The 18,705-nt window shown below is 28.7% G+C and overlaps 1 protein-coding gene across 1 annotated transcript in view; it reads left to right on the forward strand.

Annotated features, from left to right (window-relative positions):
• LOC108455028 (trafficking protein particle complex II-specific subunit 120 homolog) overlaps nucleotides 1-2,715 on the forward strand; it is a 6,611-nt gene extending 3,896 nt beyond the window's left edge. The window contains exons 8-10 of the mRNA XM_017753654.2: nucleotides 1-523; nucleotides 1,132-2,085; nucleotides 2,177-2,715. The exon at nucleotides 1-523 is cut by the window's left edge and continues 355 nt beyond it. Of these exons, the coding sequence (XP_017609143.1) occupies nucleotides 1-523; nucleotides 1,132-2,085; nucleotides 2,177-2,397 (1,698 nt within the window). The 3' untranslated portion in view covers nucleotides 2,398-2,715. The remainder of the gene's footprint in view (nucleotides 524-1,131; nucleotides 2,086-2,176) is intronic.
• The last annotated feature ends 15,990 nt before the right edge of the window (nucleotides 2,716-18,705 follow it).

The following is an 18,705-nucleotide window of genomic DNA, read 5'->3' on the forward strand; positions in this document are numbered from 1 at the left end:
CGAGGATGCACTGTTCACTGTTTTGGTGTAATTACTGAACATCGTTTTAAGGATGTCGATAATTTGCTTCTTGGAGCAGCACAAGGACTTGTTCTTTCTGACCCTTTCCGTTGTTGTGGTTCACCAAGACTGAGAAGTGTATCTGTACCGAGTATTTCTGTAATACCTCCATTGCCATTATTAGTGTCACATGTTGTAGGTGGTGATGGCGCCATCATTCTATATGAAGGTGAAATACGAGATGTATGGATAAATCTAGCTAATGCTGGCACGGTTCCAATTGAGCAGGTGCACATTTCACTGTCTGGAAAAAACCAAGATTCTGTAATCTCAATTGCTTATGAAAATTTAAAATCTGCTCTCCCATTGAAACCTGGAGCAGAAGTAACCATACCTGTGACCTTGAAAGGTTGGCGACTTTTCTTGGGTGAGAGTGATACTGCAGCTGGTAAGAATGCATTTGGAAGCATGGGTAGAACCTTGAAGGATGGAAGCAGCCCCTCATTGTTGATCCATTATGCAGGTATTTGTTGTAAAATTCATATGTGCAACTATTCAACGTCTTGCATAATATTCACTCACATAACTTTCTTATTCCCTTATGTTTTCAATAACCATTTTACATATTAACTGCAATAAATTGTGGGATTTTTGGGTTTCGAAAATACCTTCTAGGGATACCTGTTGTACTGTTGGATCGGATCAATTGATAATTAATGACTTTCCTTATAAGGTTAAAGTGCCAGCAGCTATGATACATATCAAGGTCCATCTGCAGTAAATCATACATGGTTATAATTAAAAAAAAAAAACTGTAGTACTTTCTGAGTCTTCTCAAGTGGTTTTTAGAACTGATAATTTAGTTTGTGTATTAAGGTGGAAGTATATCCATTTAGTTCAACCCTTTTAAGGAATGAAAATTGGCAAAATTTTGTGCCGAGTTTCAAGAACTTGATCAGTGGAGCCGGTGTTGCCACGTTTGGATGCTTTACATAACAAAGGTCATGCGACTTAGATGACCAATACCTTCTCTATTACAACTATTATTGAATTGCATGTAACTATGGCATTGAACTCTCTTAAAGATCTTTATCCACTAAGCCTTGCTTAAATTCATCATTCTCTTCTCAGGGCCACTAGGAGATGCTCAAGATATTGAAACAAACAAATCCTCTGTGCCCCCGGGAAGGCGTCTCATTGTTCCATTACAAATCTGTGTTCTGCAAGGTTTGTCTTTTGTGAAAGCTCGTCTACTTTCTATGGAGATTCCTGCACATGTCGGTGAGAGTCCTTCCAGTTTAGCTAACTTGGATAGCAAGCCTTTTGGTGAAGCTGTTGGCTATAGTAAGATTGACAGATTGGTGAAGATTGATCCCTTTAGAGGAAGCTGGGGATTACGTTTTCTTGAACTAGAGTTGTCTAATCCAACTGATGTTGTATTTGATATTAGTGTCTCTGTTCAATTGGAAACGTCAGGCAATGAGGACAACCTTTCTGTTGACTGTGCTGCTGAATATGGTTATCCTAAAACAAGAATTGACAGGGACCATTTTGCAAGGGTATTAATACCACTAGAGCATTTTAAGTTACCTTTTCTTGATGGTTCAATTTTTTCAAAGGATTTGCAGTCTGATGGGTCTACTGCTGGTAGAAATTCTAATTTTTCAGAAAGGAATACAAAGGCTGAACTAAATGCTTCCATTAAGAACCTTATTTCCAGAATTAAAGTCCAGTGGCAATCAGGACGCAACAGCTCTGGAGAACTGAATTGCAAGGATGCTATACAAGCTGCTCTTCAGTCTTCCGTCATGGATGTGCTATTGCCAGATCCCCTAACTTTTGGCTTCAGGCTTGCTAGAAATGGTTCTGAAAATGCTGCGAAACTTGATTTACCAAAAGAATCTGATACAAGTATCCAGCACATTGCATCAAAGAATTCTGTAATTGCGCATGATATGACTCCCTTTGAAGTCCTGGTCAGGAATAACACCAAGGAAACCATCAAGATGAATCTTAGTGTTACATGCCGAGATGTAGCTGGAGCAAATTCTGTTGAGGGCGCAAAGGCTACCGTCATATGGGCTGGTTAGTTACTTCCATTTTATGTTATATCATTCTGTGGCATTTCCATATCTGATGTATTGATTTTCTTTACATGGCTATAATTTGTTATCAGGTGTTCTAAGTGGAATCACCATGGAAGTTCCTCCACTTGAAGAAACCAAACATGGTTTCTCCTTGTACTTTCTTGTCCCAGGTGAGTACACCTTGGTTGCAGCTGCTGTAATTGATGATGCCAATGACGTTTTAAGAGCTAGAGCAAAAAGTGAATCATCTGATGAGCCTATTTTCTGTCGAGGTCCTCCGTTCCATGTCCATGTCAATGGGACTGCATGATCAAATATTCCTCACACACACACAAAGTAAACATTGTGCTTAGTTTTACTTCTTTGACCGTTTCCCAAACCTACATCCCCTTCCACTCCAATACAAAAAATTCTTTGGTCTGCTCTACAAAAACTAGGGATTTAGTAGTGCATATAAATCAAGATAATATGCTTTGTTCTGAGATGATTGCTTATTATTATCTATCTATTTGAACGTGTTGTGATTGGTGTTATACATTTGTATGTATATGATGTTCCCATTCCAATTCCTTGTTTACTTAATCCTCAAAATATGGTTTACAAGTATATCCATTATTTGGTGGGGGAACTCTTATCTAAGTTTTAATCAATATCTATCACTTAATTATTATTTTTTTTTAAATTACCATTTATTAGTATTTATGTATGTACTACAACTATGGTTTTACCCACATTATGGGTCTTAGAATCTACTTATATATGAAAGTCTTTGTTCAGAAGTTGGATGATTGGGTGCATCAAGAGTTCGAGTAAAAAGCGTAATAAAGCATTATAATAAAATTAACAAGGGAAGTTTTTTTAAAATCCATTTAAGATCCCATCTGTTCTTTTCCATGTTATTTGTTAACGAAGTAAGTTTTTTTTAATAGTAATTTTCGCACTATGAGTAAAAAGTTTATTTAACATATATGCTTTAAGATAGTTGTTAGTACAAATTTGAACATGCAATTATAATCTTTTAAGAAAATAAAACTTATTTAAAATTAACAAAAATTTACATTCTCTTTGTCACAAACAAATCATGTAACTAATTTATAACTAACCAATGATTAAAACATATGAAAAAACTAAACTAAAGTGTTTTTTAGTACTAGATTAAAGCTAAAATGTAAAATTGTAACAAAAACAGATTCTCGAACTTTGTTACATCAAACTTTTTGTAACTTCTTAGGTATCAATCATTATAGAATTTTTTTTTTTTTTAAATAAGCAGAAGGGTTAGAGATTGTTGAATTAAAATCTGAGGTAAACAAAATCAAAATTATAAGCACAAATAGGTTATGGAGAAGTGGAGAGTGTTGGCTTTGGTGGTGGGGAATGGGGTCTGATTCTCCCATTTGGGAAAGAAAGAAAGGAATCACTGTGGTTGAAAATGAACCCTTCAAACAAATGTGAAATTCGTGTGTCTACATGATTCAAACACCTATGGAAACTGATAGGGACTGACAAGACTCAATAATAACAAAATCTCCAACAACTTACAAGTTTATTCATTCACTTATACTTTAAGAAATACCATGTTTAAATATGAATTATCGTATACTATCGACTACTTTTCTTTTATGTTGAATATATAAAAAAAATCTTAAAAAATAAGATTCCTCTAAATTCTGATAATAAATTTAATTTCAAGATTCAAAGTTCCAATATTTCTTTTAGTGTTTCTTAATTACTCTTGTTGTAGGGAGATCAATTTTGCTTAGAGTTGTTTATGGGATCGAATTAGATAGAGAGGATTTAAACCTAAAAATAAAATTCATTTAGAAAATGAGTCGAGTTTGAGCCCGACTTGAATTTACAATAAAAATATCCTTTGTTATTTTGATATTGTTTTCTCACTTTTTGCTACCATTTCACTATTATATTGCTACTATTTTGTTATTAATATTTGGATATTGTATATGATTTGTTTTATTGTTAATTTTGCTACTATTTTAGAGGTATTTGCTTGTTAAGTTGCATTTATGTTAGTGTTATTTAAGTATAAAGATTTTTTAATTTATTTTTAATTTATTGAAAAATATCTATTTTAATATTTTTAGTGTATGTATTATATTTAAACAAAATTATATAAAAAATTAATACGACCAGGCGGAACTAGATCCAAGTTTTAACTTTTTATCCGGGTCGACCTTAAGTAAAAATTTAAACCAATTTTTCGAACTGACCCGAATCCAAATCCGTCAACCGAGCCTAAAATTTTGTTAATACTTGATCCAACCCATAAAAAAACTCTAACCTTGTTATCATTGTAAAGAGCAAAACGCAATCAAGAACATGTTTTAATTCATGACTCATGATGTAGACCGTGAATGCCAATTCTTTGATTACAACATTCATCGCATTTAAACTCTTGAGGCTTGATAAAAAATTATTTATTGTCTACGGTTTGAGGAACACTCACTTACTTTTCTAAGGTTTGATGAAATTATGAGTGAAATTTTCTTTTTATTTAAAATTCTTCTACTTTTATATTTTAATTAATTTTTTTCATTAAAACCTTTTAAATATTGTACCCTTACAAGAACCGGAGGCTTTTGAAAATTCTTGAAGAAAAACACTTTTTCTTTTGAAAAAAAATCCAAACTCAAGTGAAGTTGTGAAGGAGTTTAACTGTAACTCAGACTATTTTGAAGAAGATGGGTTCTAAGAATGAGAAGTTGGGAGGAGAGAACATGGATGTGGAAGTCTAGGGTATGTCGACAATTTCCCTAACTGTGTTTTTCAAAGCAAAAGAGATTGTTGAGAAGCCAAAAAGTTCGAGAAGGTTGTTGCTCATGCTAATGAGAAGTCTCAGAAGTTCAAAGGAAGAGTGGTGTGCCACTATTGTGGAATTGCAGGGCATGCTTGGCCTAAATGTTACAAATTGCTAAAGGATCTCGGAAGAAATCATCCAATGGTACCTCATGTAGCAACTCAAGTTACCCTTGATAGACAGCAGAAACATAAATTTGTCTTTAGTGGAAAAGACAAAAAGTGTTGTTGGTTCCTCACCATTCCTTGCATAATGACTGGAAATAGGGGATGTCTTAAGGATTTTCAAGAAAACCATGAAGGTAGTGTGACTTTTGGTGATCACAAAAAGGGTAGGATACTTGGCAAATGAGTGCTAAATATAGATGGTATGCCTAAACTTAAAAATGTGATCCTTGTAGAAGATTTAAAGGCCAATTTGATTAGCATAAATCAACTTTTTGACCAAGGCATGTTGGTGAATTTTGCCAAAGAAAGTTACAAGGTGACCAACCGATCTAGTATATTGATCATTGAGGGTGCAAGGTCATTTGATAATGGCTATAGTTTGGTGGAACCTCCCACTTGTAATTGAGCTACCTCTTTAGATCTTGAACTATGGCATGAACAACTTGGCCGCATACATTTCAAAGGGTTATAGAGATTGGTGAGGTACTATGCTATTTGAGGACTACCAAAATTAGGAATAACAATTCCCAATTTAAACAACGTGAGTTAAATCCTCAATTGCAACTTATCCAAAAAGTTGACCCTATAGAACTTCTGCACATGGATTTTATAGCACCAATGCTGGCAGAGAGCTTGGGAGGTAAATGTTAAGTTTATGTATGTGTAGTTGACTACTCCAAGTATACTTGGGGCTAATTTCCTACATGAAAAGTTTGACCTTTTTTATGCTTTTAAGAAACTATGTAAAAGGTTGATGAATGAAATTAGGAAGATTGGTTAGATTAAGAGCGATCGTGAGAGAGAATATGGGAATAATGAATTTTCGGAATTCTGTGGTCAAGAAAGCATATTACATGAGTTTTCTACTTGAAAAACTCCACACTAAAATGAGGTTGAATGGAAGAATAAGACATCCAAGATGTGTCTCGAGTCATGTTTAATGGAAAGAGAATTTCTCACAGGTGATTCATCTCGTAATCAAAGAAATGGTCTAGGATCTTGCTTCTTCTCCCCATTGAATTGTATATGTACCCATATCCATTTACCGGCTTCTTAATACTAGATTTCAACCATTCTCCATTAGAGAACATATTCTCCCGTGATTTGATCCATACCTATGAAAGAGTTTTAAGCAATACATGGTCAACTACCTAAGATTAAACTACACAAACAACTAAACAATCTATATACAATCAATTAATCAACAAAAACACAATCTTAATTTAGTTCAGTTAATCACTATACACAAGTAAGCAACTAGTTTTAAGAAGCTAAAATGTACCAATTAATCACTATATTATTATTTTCAGCAACGATGTCAAAAACTTGATTCATTCTATCTTATGTATAAAAACATGTAAAAATTTAAGATCAAGATATATCTACAAATATATGGAGTCAAGTAATAATATAGATTTTAAAGGTATTTTCATATTTTTTCTTATTTTCATTTTTTTCTTATTTTTCATCTTATGAAAAAAACTACAATTTTCAAAATTTATTGAAAATACCCAAAAAAAATTTAATTTTAATTTTTTTATGTGCATTTTATTAAAAACACGTATAAGTTGAAGCATATTGGTTGGGTATTCATCTTTTTCAAGAATAATTTGGATTCAAATTATCATTGTAAAAAAAAAAACGAGTAAAGATCAAATTAATAAAAGTTATAAACGTTGAGATTGAAAAAGTCATTCTAAGCTAGACTTTTGACTATAGGCTTCACTGTTGATAATGTTTTTTATAAGGAACTCTTGAGGAATATGTTCTTATGAAACAACCACTAAGGCTTAAGGATTCGAATAATCAAAATCATGTTTTTCGATTTATTAAAACAAATTATGGGTTCAAGCAAACTCCTCGGCAGTGATATAAGAAATTCACAAAAGTTTTTTTCCAAATGGGATTTCATTGGTCTCAATTAGATGCCTCCTTTTTTATCTTTCATATTCATGGTAACTATTTGGATTATGTTGATGACATTGTCATCACTGGTAACAGTCCAATTCTTTTTTGTAATCTCATTTCATCTTTGGAAAGTTTCCTATTAAAGATCTCAGTGAATTAAATATCTTTTAGGGTATCGAAATCATTCCTATTTTTTATGATTTAATTTTATCACAATGAAAGTATGTTTGTGATATTCTTCAAAATACGAATATGCATGAAATTAAACGTGATCCGGCTCTCATGAGCATTGAGCTCCAACCAAGTTTTGTCCATCAATGATGGCATTGCACCTGTTGATGGGGCTGAGTTCGGACGAGCTCTTGGAAAATTACAATACTTATCATTCACAAAGACAAACATTTGTTTATCAGTCAATAAGTTACCCAAATTCATGCACTATCCTTCGAAGACACATTGGATTGCTTTCCTACTTGCAAGCAACAACCTTTGGTCTCCATATCTCTAAACAATGTGATTCTAATCTTTACATGTATAACAATGTCGATTGGGCTAGTGACCTAAATGATTGCATCTCAGCCACAGGATACATTCTTTTCCATGGTCTCACTCCCATCAACTGGTCTTCAATAAAAAAAAGAAAAAGCAGTTGCGAGATCTTCAATCGAGGCAGAGTATCGAGTTGTTGCTGTAGCTGCTTATGAAACTTTGCGAGATCTTATGTGCGCTGTCAACATCCTGTTTTACACAGCAAAATGAAGCACTTAAAAAGTCGACATACACTTCCACTATTACTGCTATAAATTTCTACAAAAACATCACACGAATCATAAATGAATAATCTCATCTTACTCATATAGAACACAAATGAAAAATATTCAACAATAAGTCTCTAAAAATCAATATGGTTTCACCCACACTTTGCGTTCGATAAATTATTTGTTTGTCTTGAATTATAGAGTAAATTTTTTAAAATTAAAATATGTACTTAATCTCTATACACGTTGTACATTTAGAATTCAGTTTTCTACTCCTATTTTTAAGAATTAATTAGTACGTTTACTTTTTTAAATCTAAAACTTAGGTCAAACTGTTACCATCGATAAAATTCTTCTCTCAAACTCATTGGTGTGACATTAGAAATTAAAAGTATATATTCATTCGGCAGCCATATAACAATAAAAACAATATTGAAAATGTTGATTAAGATATTTTCCTAAAACACTCATTTGAACTCGCCATGAAAATGTTAAAAATGTTGATTAAAATATCTTCCAAAAAGTTTATCAATTAAATTAAGATAAATTAGAAAATTTTGAAATAATTTGAGATTAAAAACATGATCCGATAGAATTAAAACATGATACACTCTTCGATGTGCAAATCAATCACTTTATAATATAATTTAAAGATAAAATAATAAATGAAGTGATAAAATATATTTATCTGTATATAATTACTATGTAAATTATATAAATAACGCTTGAAAAGAATTAAATTATTTCAAAAATTAAATATAGAGATAAAATCTCAAATTTGAGTAAATTATAAGAACTAAAACTAAAATTTGACCATTGTTTTATAATAATAAAATAAAAGTAAACGGATCAAAATTGAAATTGGACCATCATCTTATAATATAAAAGAGAACAATAAAACACGTGTTGCTCGATATCATATTATGTTAAAAATTAAATATAAAGATTAAATCTCAAATTTGAAAATAATATAAAACTGAAATTTAACTATTATTATATAAATAAAGAAAGTAAAGGTATCGTAATTGGAATTCAACCATTATTTTAAAATGTAAAACGCAAGACACATGTCCTATTGGAATGCTTTAAAGGCCTTCCTTTGGTGTTTAGTTTATAGATAATTTTAAACATAATTTTTTTTAAATTTAATTAATGAAAAATACTTTTAAGAAATTTAATTTTTACTAATAAATTTGTTAATTATTAGTTCGTTACCTTTATTTTTATTTTTTATGAAATTGATACTTTTAACTTTTACATTGACTCAAATCTTTGGTTTCAAAGTTAAAAATAAAATAAAATATATAAAAATAAGTTACTGTTATAAAATAAATATAAAAGAGAGTAAAAATAAAGAAATTGAAATATATACAATGTTTCTCTAAAGTTTATATTTATAGGTATAAGATATATAAATAAAATAAAATTCTACTTCGATTAATCTTAGAGTTCTAAAAGATATCCACTTAATAATAAAATATTTATATTTCCTTGAATGTCTATTAGTAAATAATATGGCTTGTTAAAACGTTAGTAAGATAAAATATTTCCTAGTGAAGGAAAAAATATACACATATCTATAATATGCATAACATGCCAAAAAAAGCAATGCAAACCTAAAAAAATGAGAAGTTATGTGTCAATCTCTAAGACTTTAAGAATATTAAAATTATATATAAATAATATTTTAATCAAAAATTAACGATATTAACTATTTAGACTAAATAATAATATCATAAAAATATAGAGACCAATTTATATTAAAAATTAAAGTATAAAAGTTCACTTTCAAATTTTGGTATATTAAAGTGAAAAAAAATAGCTTTCGTGGTGGGTGTGCCACTTGTCAATAAAAGGAAAGTCACACTTACTTGGTGAAAAATAAAATTATATTATATTATATATATATATATATATATATATAACATTGACAAAAATAACAAATGATGATTTAGTTGATGATATGGTCAAAAACTCAAAATGCTAAAAATGTTAGAAGTTTTAGTTTAAATCTAAATACGTGTACATATTTTTTTATTTTTATATAAAATATATTAAAAAAATAATATTGTTACAGGGATCTCATCTCTTGTTGAAAAATAAATATAGTGGCAAAATAAAGAGATCTGTGAAGAGCAAAAAGCAGAGAGTTTTTCAATCCTTAAATAAATTTAATTAAAACTCCTCTTATATCATTTGTTTTTCAATATTAGTAAATTTCTCCTCTTTTATCCGTGATTTTTCTCAAAAAGATTTTCTACGTAAAATCTCTATATGTTTTTCTCTATCGTCATTATCAACGTTTACTATAACAAATATTTTTAAAATAATACAATCTACTTTATAAAGTAAAAAATATTATTTAAATAAATTAAAGTGGAATTAATTTGCCCTACGATAATATAGATAAGGAAAGTCCACACAACTGTTGATTGCTTAAATAAAAACAAGTTATTAAAAGTTACTGAAAGGGACACAATTCAGATAAATAAAATTATGGCTTAATTAATTGATTTAAGTCTTCCACTTCCCCTAATTCCACACTTTATTATTAAAAGCATTTTTTGCAGCAAATGCACAGAAGACAAAACAAAAGCACAAACAAACCTTAAGACTACAAGTTTTCAACACTAATTAAATATTCTTCAATTCCATAGTGAAGTCATTCACCTAAACCGACCCCTCAACTACTATTATTTAATTTCTAATAATAATTATGATAATCTTATCATAAAACTATTATTTTTAAATATTATTATTATAGTAACGGTAAATTATATTATTAGTCACTAAATTATGAGTAAGTTTTCGTTTTGGTCACTAAACTATTCGAAAGTTTTCATTTAAGTTATTAGGTTGTTAAATTTTCTTTTAATAAATTCGCCAGTGAGGTCCAAGCAATGATTCGACGATTAGTACGATGAATCAGTACCCATTGACTTGTAGACTAACATATCTTAGATCCAAGTAGATCTGATAGTCAATATCAGAGATCGAAGAAAAAAATAGTTTGAATTTTGATTTGTAGATTCGTAACATTCAAAACTATTTCTTAAAAAAAAAACTAAATTATAGAAGAGAATGGAAAAGAAAGTTTTTGATTAGTGCAAGCAGTACGAACAGAAAAAGCTATATAATATCAATTTTAACAGTCCGATGACTTAAATGAAAACTTTCTAATGATTTAATAACCTAGTTATAATTTTTTAAATTAAACGACCAAAACTAAAAATTACCCATAAATTAGTAAAAAATGTAGTTTACCCTAATATTAGAATGGGAAATTGGTAATGAAATCTTTTAACTTCATAATTAAAAATCGGTCCTATGTTTAATTAATTAAATTTTTATTTTTATATACTATTTATTAAGTTTTATCTGAGTTGGTATCAACTTCAATCGGGTCACCAACTCAGTCAATGGAATTACAGAAATGTCCAATAAAAAATATGCATATGGTGAGTTTTTTTTTTTTTAATATTAATCTCATTTTTAAGTTCTTATCGATGCCAATCGAGCTAAAACTCAATCGGCATTTATATGGTGAGATTTGAACCCACGCCAACTGGATTACTAAAATCTTAAATTCAACACGCAATCAAATCTTTTGATGTATTTTATATATTTTTGTTTTAATATGCATAATTTATTATCTCCATTAGTTGCATATCTATCTATACTTGCTATCTATTAGGCCATGACTGAGTTGGTATCACCCTTAATCGGGTCACCAACTTAATCATGAAATTACGAAAATGTTCTTCCTTAAAAAAAATTAATATTATTCAAGAGTATTTTAGTCTTCTCATTTTAACAAAAACCAATTGAAATATGCATATAACGGAATTTAAGCCCGCACTAATTAGATTACTAAAACATTAAATTCATCGTTCAACCAAAGTTTCATTTTAATAACTTTTTATACAATTCTATTTTAATATATATAATTTATTATCTCCATCAATTGTATATATATATACTATTTATTAAGCTTTTGACTTAATTGGTGTCACCCTCAACCTGGTCACCAACTTGGCCAAGAAATTACGAAAATATTCTTCCGTAATTTTAAAAAAGTTATATTATTCGAAGGTATTTTAGTCTTTCATTTTAACAAAAATCAATTAAAGCTTATATATGGTGAGATTTGAATCGCACCAATTAAATTACTAAAACCTTAAATTCACCATTCAACCAAAGCTTTATTTAAATATATTTTGTACATTTTGTTTTATTATACACACTTTATTATCTCCATAAATTGTATATATTAATAATATGTTCATTGAGTTGGTATCACAAGTCAACTCGATACTAATTCGAGTTGATAAATAATTGTAGTGCATTTAGTATTGTTTATATGATGTATTTATGTATTTAAATATTGTTTTACTCATAATTTAATTTAATTTCTTTATTTTAATATCATGCATATTCATGTACTATTATAGTAATAAAATTAATTAATTTCAAATAATATATTTTATTGTTTATTACAAATTATTTTTAAATATATATTTATATTTTAAATTCATAATTTCAACATCCATATTTATAATATTAATGGCATTTTAATTTTATTTATAAAATAAAATAACTGCATGGTATATAATTATTAATTGAATTATTAGTTCGTCATCATCATCATCATCTTATCACCCCATATTAACTATTGATTACTGAAAATGTTAATAAATAGGGACACCATTAGGCGAGTCCTTGGGTTGCCTGCCTCGTGTTAAACGTGTGGGTCCACGAAACATATTAATAAGAGTATCGTGGCAAAATGCCATTGGTTGTTATTAACTGCAAATTGTACGTTGGCTTACGAACGTAGGTAGCAGATGCTTCTCGAAACTTAGGCTTTCTCGCACCGGAGATTCTTTGCGTTTATACGTTATATAAATCTGGTGGACATCTTTCTCCTCTTTTAAAATTAAATTTTAGTTTTTATATTTTAATTTTTATGTATAAAGTTTTTATATTTTTTTAAATATAGTATATAGATTTGTTTACTGTTTTGGATTTATCGTGGATAATTTTAATATGATTCGAAAGTGTTTGAAAATAAATTTTTTAAATTTCTTGTTACAAGTCTCGAGACATACAACATGTGACTTGAGACACAATAACTTTTAAGGTATAAGTGGCCGTATCAGAGTATTGTTTTGAGACATACACCCATTTGTCTCGAGATATGATAACACATTTAAGTTCTTATCTAAAGATATATAGACCTAGAATTTAAAATTTTTAATTAAACCAAAAGAGATCCAAAACGAGTTTAAAATGAAATTAAACTTTGTTGTTAGTTTAATTAAGTTCTAAAAAGAGTAATATGATATTGATAAAGGTCCAAATTATAAGCTACATTTATATACGTATGGTAAATGGTTTGAAGTTAGCAACCTGGTTAGGTTACTTGTATTTGCAATATAAGAAGTAGCACCGACATTATCTACTATTATTTAAGTTTTTTTCAGAGTTCAAATATAATCTAACATTAATTTAATTGAAGAATTTATATTTAATTATTAATAAAATTTTTAATTGAGTTGGTATCACTTGGGTATTTATTCAGTTAAAAATTACTAAAATATCTTTTGTAGTAATTAAAACAAGGATCATATTATTCAAGGCTATTTTAGTCTTTTCATTTTAACAAAAAAATAAATACAACAAGATTTAAACTCGCATCAATTAGATCAGAAAACATTAAATTTACCACTCAACCAAAGTTTTATTTTAATGTTTTTTTTATTTTTAATTATCTCCCAAGTTTTATAATGTTCTTAATTGAATTGATGTCATAGGTTAACTCAATATTAACTCGTATCAATTCACAATCGATGACAAAACAATTATAAATAATATTATAGTGCTTTTAGTATTATTTACCTGATGAATTTATGTGTTTAAATGTCATTTTACTCATTATTTTATTTTACTTTATTTTAATATCGTATATATTTCATGTGTTACTATGATTAGTTAGTTTCAACCATATATTTTATTGTTTATTATATGCTACTTTTAAACACACATTTATATTTTAAATATGTAGTTTCCACACGCACACACATGTGATAGAAATTCTAATTATTATTTAATCTTTCAACACCAATTCAACTAAAAATAAACATATATTAGCACAAAAGTATTTTTGTATAAAATATTACTACGGTAAAATTAAACTCGTGACACATTATCTTTAAAAGATTATCTTAATTGTTTTAACCAAAATTTCATTACTTATGATATAATTTTGTATAAATAATTCTTTTTAGATAATTTTTACGTTTTCCATCTATATTGAGAGGTGCGACACATTCAAACTTATTTTTTTAAAGTATTATTAGTCAAGTAATCGATTAAATCTTTAACAAAATATGTTAAGAGTATTTACTTAAAACATAAAAAATCCTATCTAATAAAAATAAATATCTCATAAAGTGAACCGGCGTGGATACTTGGAATAAATCTGAAAATGAAATTAGTTCATATTTGATCATGACTCTTAACAAAAAAAAAAAAAAGTCCATATTTGATGAATACAACTGTAAATTCCGCCGAAAAGAGGAGCCGACAAATTAATGTTGGATGTATGATTTAAAAATAATAATAATATGAGACACATACATGCGGGTATAGGCTGATATTGATGTGATTTATTTTGTCTGTTTTCGGATTTATTAATTTATTGGTATTATCTATATACATGTAAAAATATATTTTTATCACATAATTTTTTATTAATATTCATATAAAAATATTAACGATGTTGTTGTTGAATAGTTTAATTTCATGAACACCATTTTTTTTTTCTCTTTTTGGATGAAACTATGAAAACATAAAATCTCACGAGGTAAAATAAAAATAAATTTGAACAGATGAAAAATTGAAGGGATGGAAAGTGTATATATTTTTCTATAGGTATGCTTAGTAAAAGAGATGAAAATAATATAAAGAAAAAGTAATTTATTACTGAGTGGAGTTCAAAAATAGAATAAAAGAAAATAAAACATTTGAAAAATGTATATTTTTGAACTAGCATGCACATCTTTCTTATTTTCTCTCGTATCATCATTCCGATTTGGAAGAATTGATTTTTATTCATTAAGATGTAAAATGATAATCTCTCTTATTTTCTTTCCTCTTACTTTTTTTTTCAACCAAGCACACCCTAAAAAAAAAATTGAATGAATTAAAAGAAATTTTATTTTGAAATTTCTTAAATCCATATAGAGGTTGGGGTGGCCAAAATATAGGTACTCGAGTGGGATTGGAGAATTAAGAGAGTTAAGAGTGTCAAACCAAAGAATATATATATTGACCTTTTGTCCTAATGCACTTGAACTCTTAAGGGGTTGTCTCTGACCATTTTTAAGACTATACATGTTACCTAGGTGTTGGTTTCAAACTTTTTAAGATTTAGTTGACTTGATAATTTTTTATCGTCATAAGTATGAACTGTTATGTCAAAGGAATAGATATATATAAACATTTGAGTGGTAAGAACTCTATTCTGACCAGGTTGTGGACTCGTAGATCTTCAGCTTGTAAGAGAATTTTTCTTAATTAAGAGCATTGACCTACAAAGTCTCAAGATTGCAGAAAAAGCTCGCATAGTATATATAGATATATCAATACCCATTTCACATCTATTAACAACAAATTGGAATAAGTGAAATTGAACTTCTTTTCCCAACATTTAAATAAAATTCTAATTTTGAAGTTAACATTGTTGTACGAACTATACCTAAATATTACCCCTAAGATGAACAAGATTAAACTCAAAACAGAAAACAAATAGAGAGAATTGTAGTGGAAAAAAAAATCCTATTTCAATATATATTTGATAATTTTATTCAATATAGTTGTCATGTTATATTTCCAACCCAATTAATGATTTCCTTTTCCTTTTAACCTTTACTTATATATATATAAAATTCAAAATCGAATAGAAAATAAATTAATGGTGGCATGTAAAGGCGACGATTCCGAAATTCGTCGTGAAAAGTAAATGTTATAATGAAACGAAAAATGCGGAATCATTCAAGTCTTGTAAATGTCAATAACTATACTAACTACTTTAATGATGTTCATAAGTTAAACATGTCCTCAATCTTTGATGTGAAATTAGACAAAACTATAAATCTTGTTTCAAACACTATTACTATAATGCTACTTCACCATCTTACTCTTTAATTTAATGCATCTAATTTCTTCTTTTATTTTCCAGCCCAACAGTTTTAAAGTTAAAACAAAACTCCAACATATTAATTAATTCTCAAGACTTCTCTTCGTAGAATTACATAATAATCAAATTTAATTTTAAAAATTTACGACAAAAATTAACCACTGTTTTCAATAAAAAATATTTTCAGAAAATGTATTTAACTTTGAATAATTTAAAAAATTTTACGAGTCTTCGTTTATGGTGTAAACTAATAATTTGAGTAAAGCGATTTTGTTTTATATATGATTGAAGAGTTAATATTTACTACATTAGAAATATATATTTTTATTTTACATGCAGTTTAAAAATTTATGTGTAAACATTTTTATATATTTATGGGTTAGTATTTAGTATATTCATAGTATATTTTTTATTCCATAAGCAATTTTAAAATTTGTCATGTGTCTTTTTTTTTAATATTTTACTATGCGGACATTTGTTAATCCATTATCTCTATTTGTGAAATCTAAAATTTTACTAACAGTATATCAAATATTAGTCATATGTATATTTTCAATATTTTACTATATACCAAGACATTTGTCATCACCTTTTATCCTCCTACAATGTACCAAATATTTTCCATTTAGATTTTAAAATAAATGAAACAAAAGGTGAAAGTAAAATATAAGTATTTAGAAAAATTGAATCGTGCAAATAAATAATATAAGGGTAAATTTAGTTTTTGTCATCCAATTATAAAGTTATAAAATAGTCACCTAACTATTCGATTTTATTTTTTTAGTCACTACCTATTAAATGATGTGATAGTTTTAAAATTGGCATAATAGTAACTTTAACATTTAATATTTATATATTGAGTAACTTGAACTTTTGTTTTTTTTTTATGACCCTTTTACCTAAAAAGTTAATAAAAGGTAAATCTATAGACTAAATTTGATCAAAAACCCAATGTCACAAAAGAAGTTAAAATATATAATGTGTGAATGTTGAGAGTTAATTATTTTCAAATCAGTACTAAATTGATATAATTTATAAATTTTAAGAGTTAAAATTACTATTATGCTAATTTTAAAATTGACAATTTATTTTTTTAAAGACAAAAAAGGTTGAATAATTTTGTCAACATTTTATAATTGGAGAAAAAGTTACCACAATTAAGTGACTAATAATAGTAGTTTACTCAAATTTAAAAATGAAAGGGTACCCTCAAGGAAATAAATAGGATGGGCCTGAGATGGGTGAGAGAGCGACACATAATCAGACATTTCCAAAGAAATTATATACGCGACTCTCTGCCCTTTTTACCCTTACATAGACATTTGTCACCCTGTGACTGCCTTTTGCCAGACGGCAGGTCTATCTCCCGCCTATCAAAATAAACCAAAAAACTACATTATGAAAAATCCTGTTTATTTTTTATTTTTAATATTAATTAATGCCATGTGCAGATTTATTTTCTTAATTTCAGTTAAAAAAAACTTTATCATGATGCATTAAATAATTAAATTTATATGAATAAAGTTTTTTTAACTTCTCCCACCAAAGGTAAGATTTTGTTTTTTTATCTAATAACTTACATTATATTAATCTTGAAATTAATTTTTTATATTTTTATTATATCTATTTCTGTAATTAAATAAAATTTTCGATTTTGTTTGTTTATAGATTAACATAATTAATTTTAAGACAGAGGAAACAAATAGGTAGGGGACCATCTTATAGCTGGACAGTTTGCCATATACAGCAAACAGTACCTTCTCCTTTGAGGGCCCCATTTCTTTTTTTCTTTTTTTTTTTTTTTGTTGTTTCGGACCCGCAGCTTCTATACAGTTGGAATTGATTAAGCCGGCGGCTACAGAGAAGTCAAAATTCCCGGTGCTTCCCACTCCATCCCAATCTCTCCTCAATCCACGTGTACGGCCCCGATACGCTTCAACCTAAACGCGTGCTTTTTAGCTGGGGACCATCTTGTGGTCCTAAGAAACCATCTTTCGACGCGTGTCTACCGCGTCATTTTCCCGCGAGTGGCGAAGAGAGAAGCGACGTAATTTATGGTCCCCCCCTCCCTCCTTCACCGGCGTTAGCTTCTTCTTCCTCTTCCTTTTTCTATGTCCTTAACCGCCTATCCCCGGTAACAGTCAGTTGAAACCGTAAAAAAAAAAAAAAACTGATAACTTCCACTGTAAGACATTCCAGTTTTTGCAACAGTAATGTCTTTGGTTCACAGTCGGATTTATTTTATTTTATTATTTTACAAACTGCTAAATTTTGTTACGCAAAATCAGGTGACGTGGAAAGCACGCTCACAGTTTTAAGGATTAGGTTATTTAGCTTCCCTGTCCTTCATGCGACAATGTACTTTTTGTTGTTCTAACATCTAACATGCATGGTGGCGGTGGTATTCTACGTAAATATGTTTTTTCACTGTAAAAAACAACATTAATGCATTAAATCATTTTTACTTCAATTAATCTTTTTAACTTCATTTATAATAATAAAAATATATACAGATATTTTTTTATATTAATTACCAAAAACTACTTTAATATTGGTCTGACTGTGAATCCAAGCAAAACCCGCATTTCACGTTTCAACTCAAGAGTCTGGTCCCCCCGTCCCCACGAGAGAGATTGCCACGGTGACAGATTTGAACCGTCAGATCAAAATCAATCATCAATGCCTTTCCATCAATCAACGACGCAGGAAGTTCCACGCAAATTCTCCACACCTTTTATTTCTACCCACCTAGTCTTTTCGGATTAGGAAG

The sequence above is a fragment of the Gossypium arboreum genome, chromosome 7 (genome assembly GCF_025698485.1).
Source record: "Gossypium arboreum isolate Shixiya-1 chromosome 7, ASM2569848v2, whole genome shotgun sequence".
NCBI classification, from domain to species: Eukaryota; Viridiplantae; Streptophyta; class Magnoliopsida; order Malvales; family Malvaceae; genus Gossypium; species Gossypium arboreum.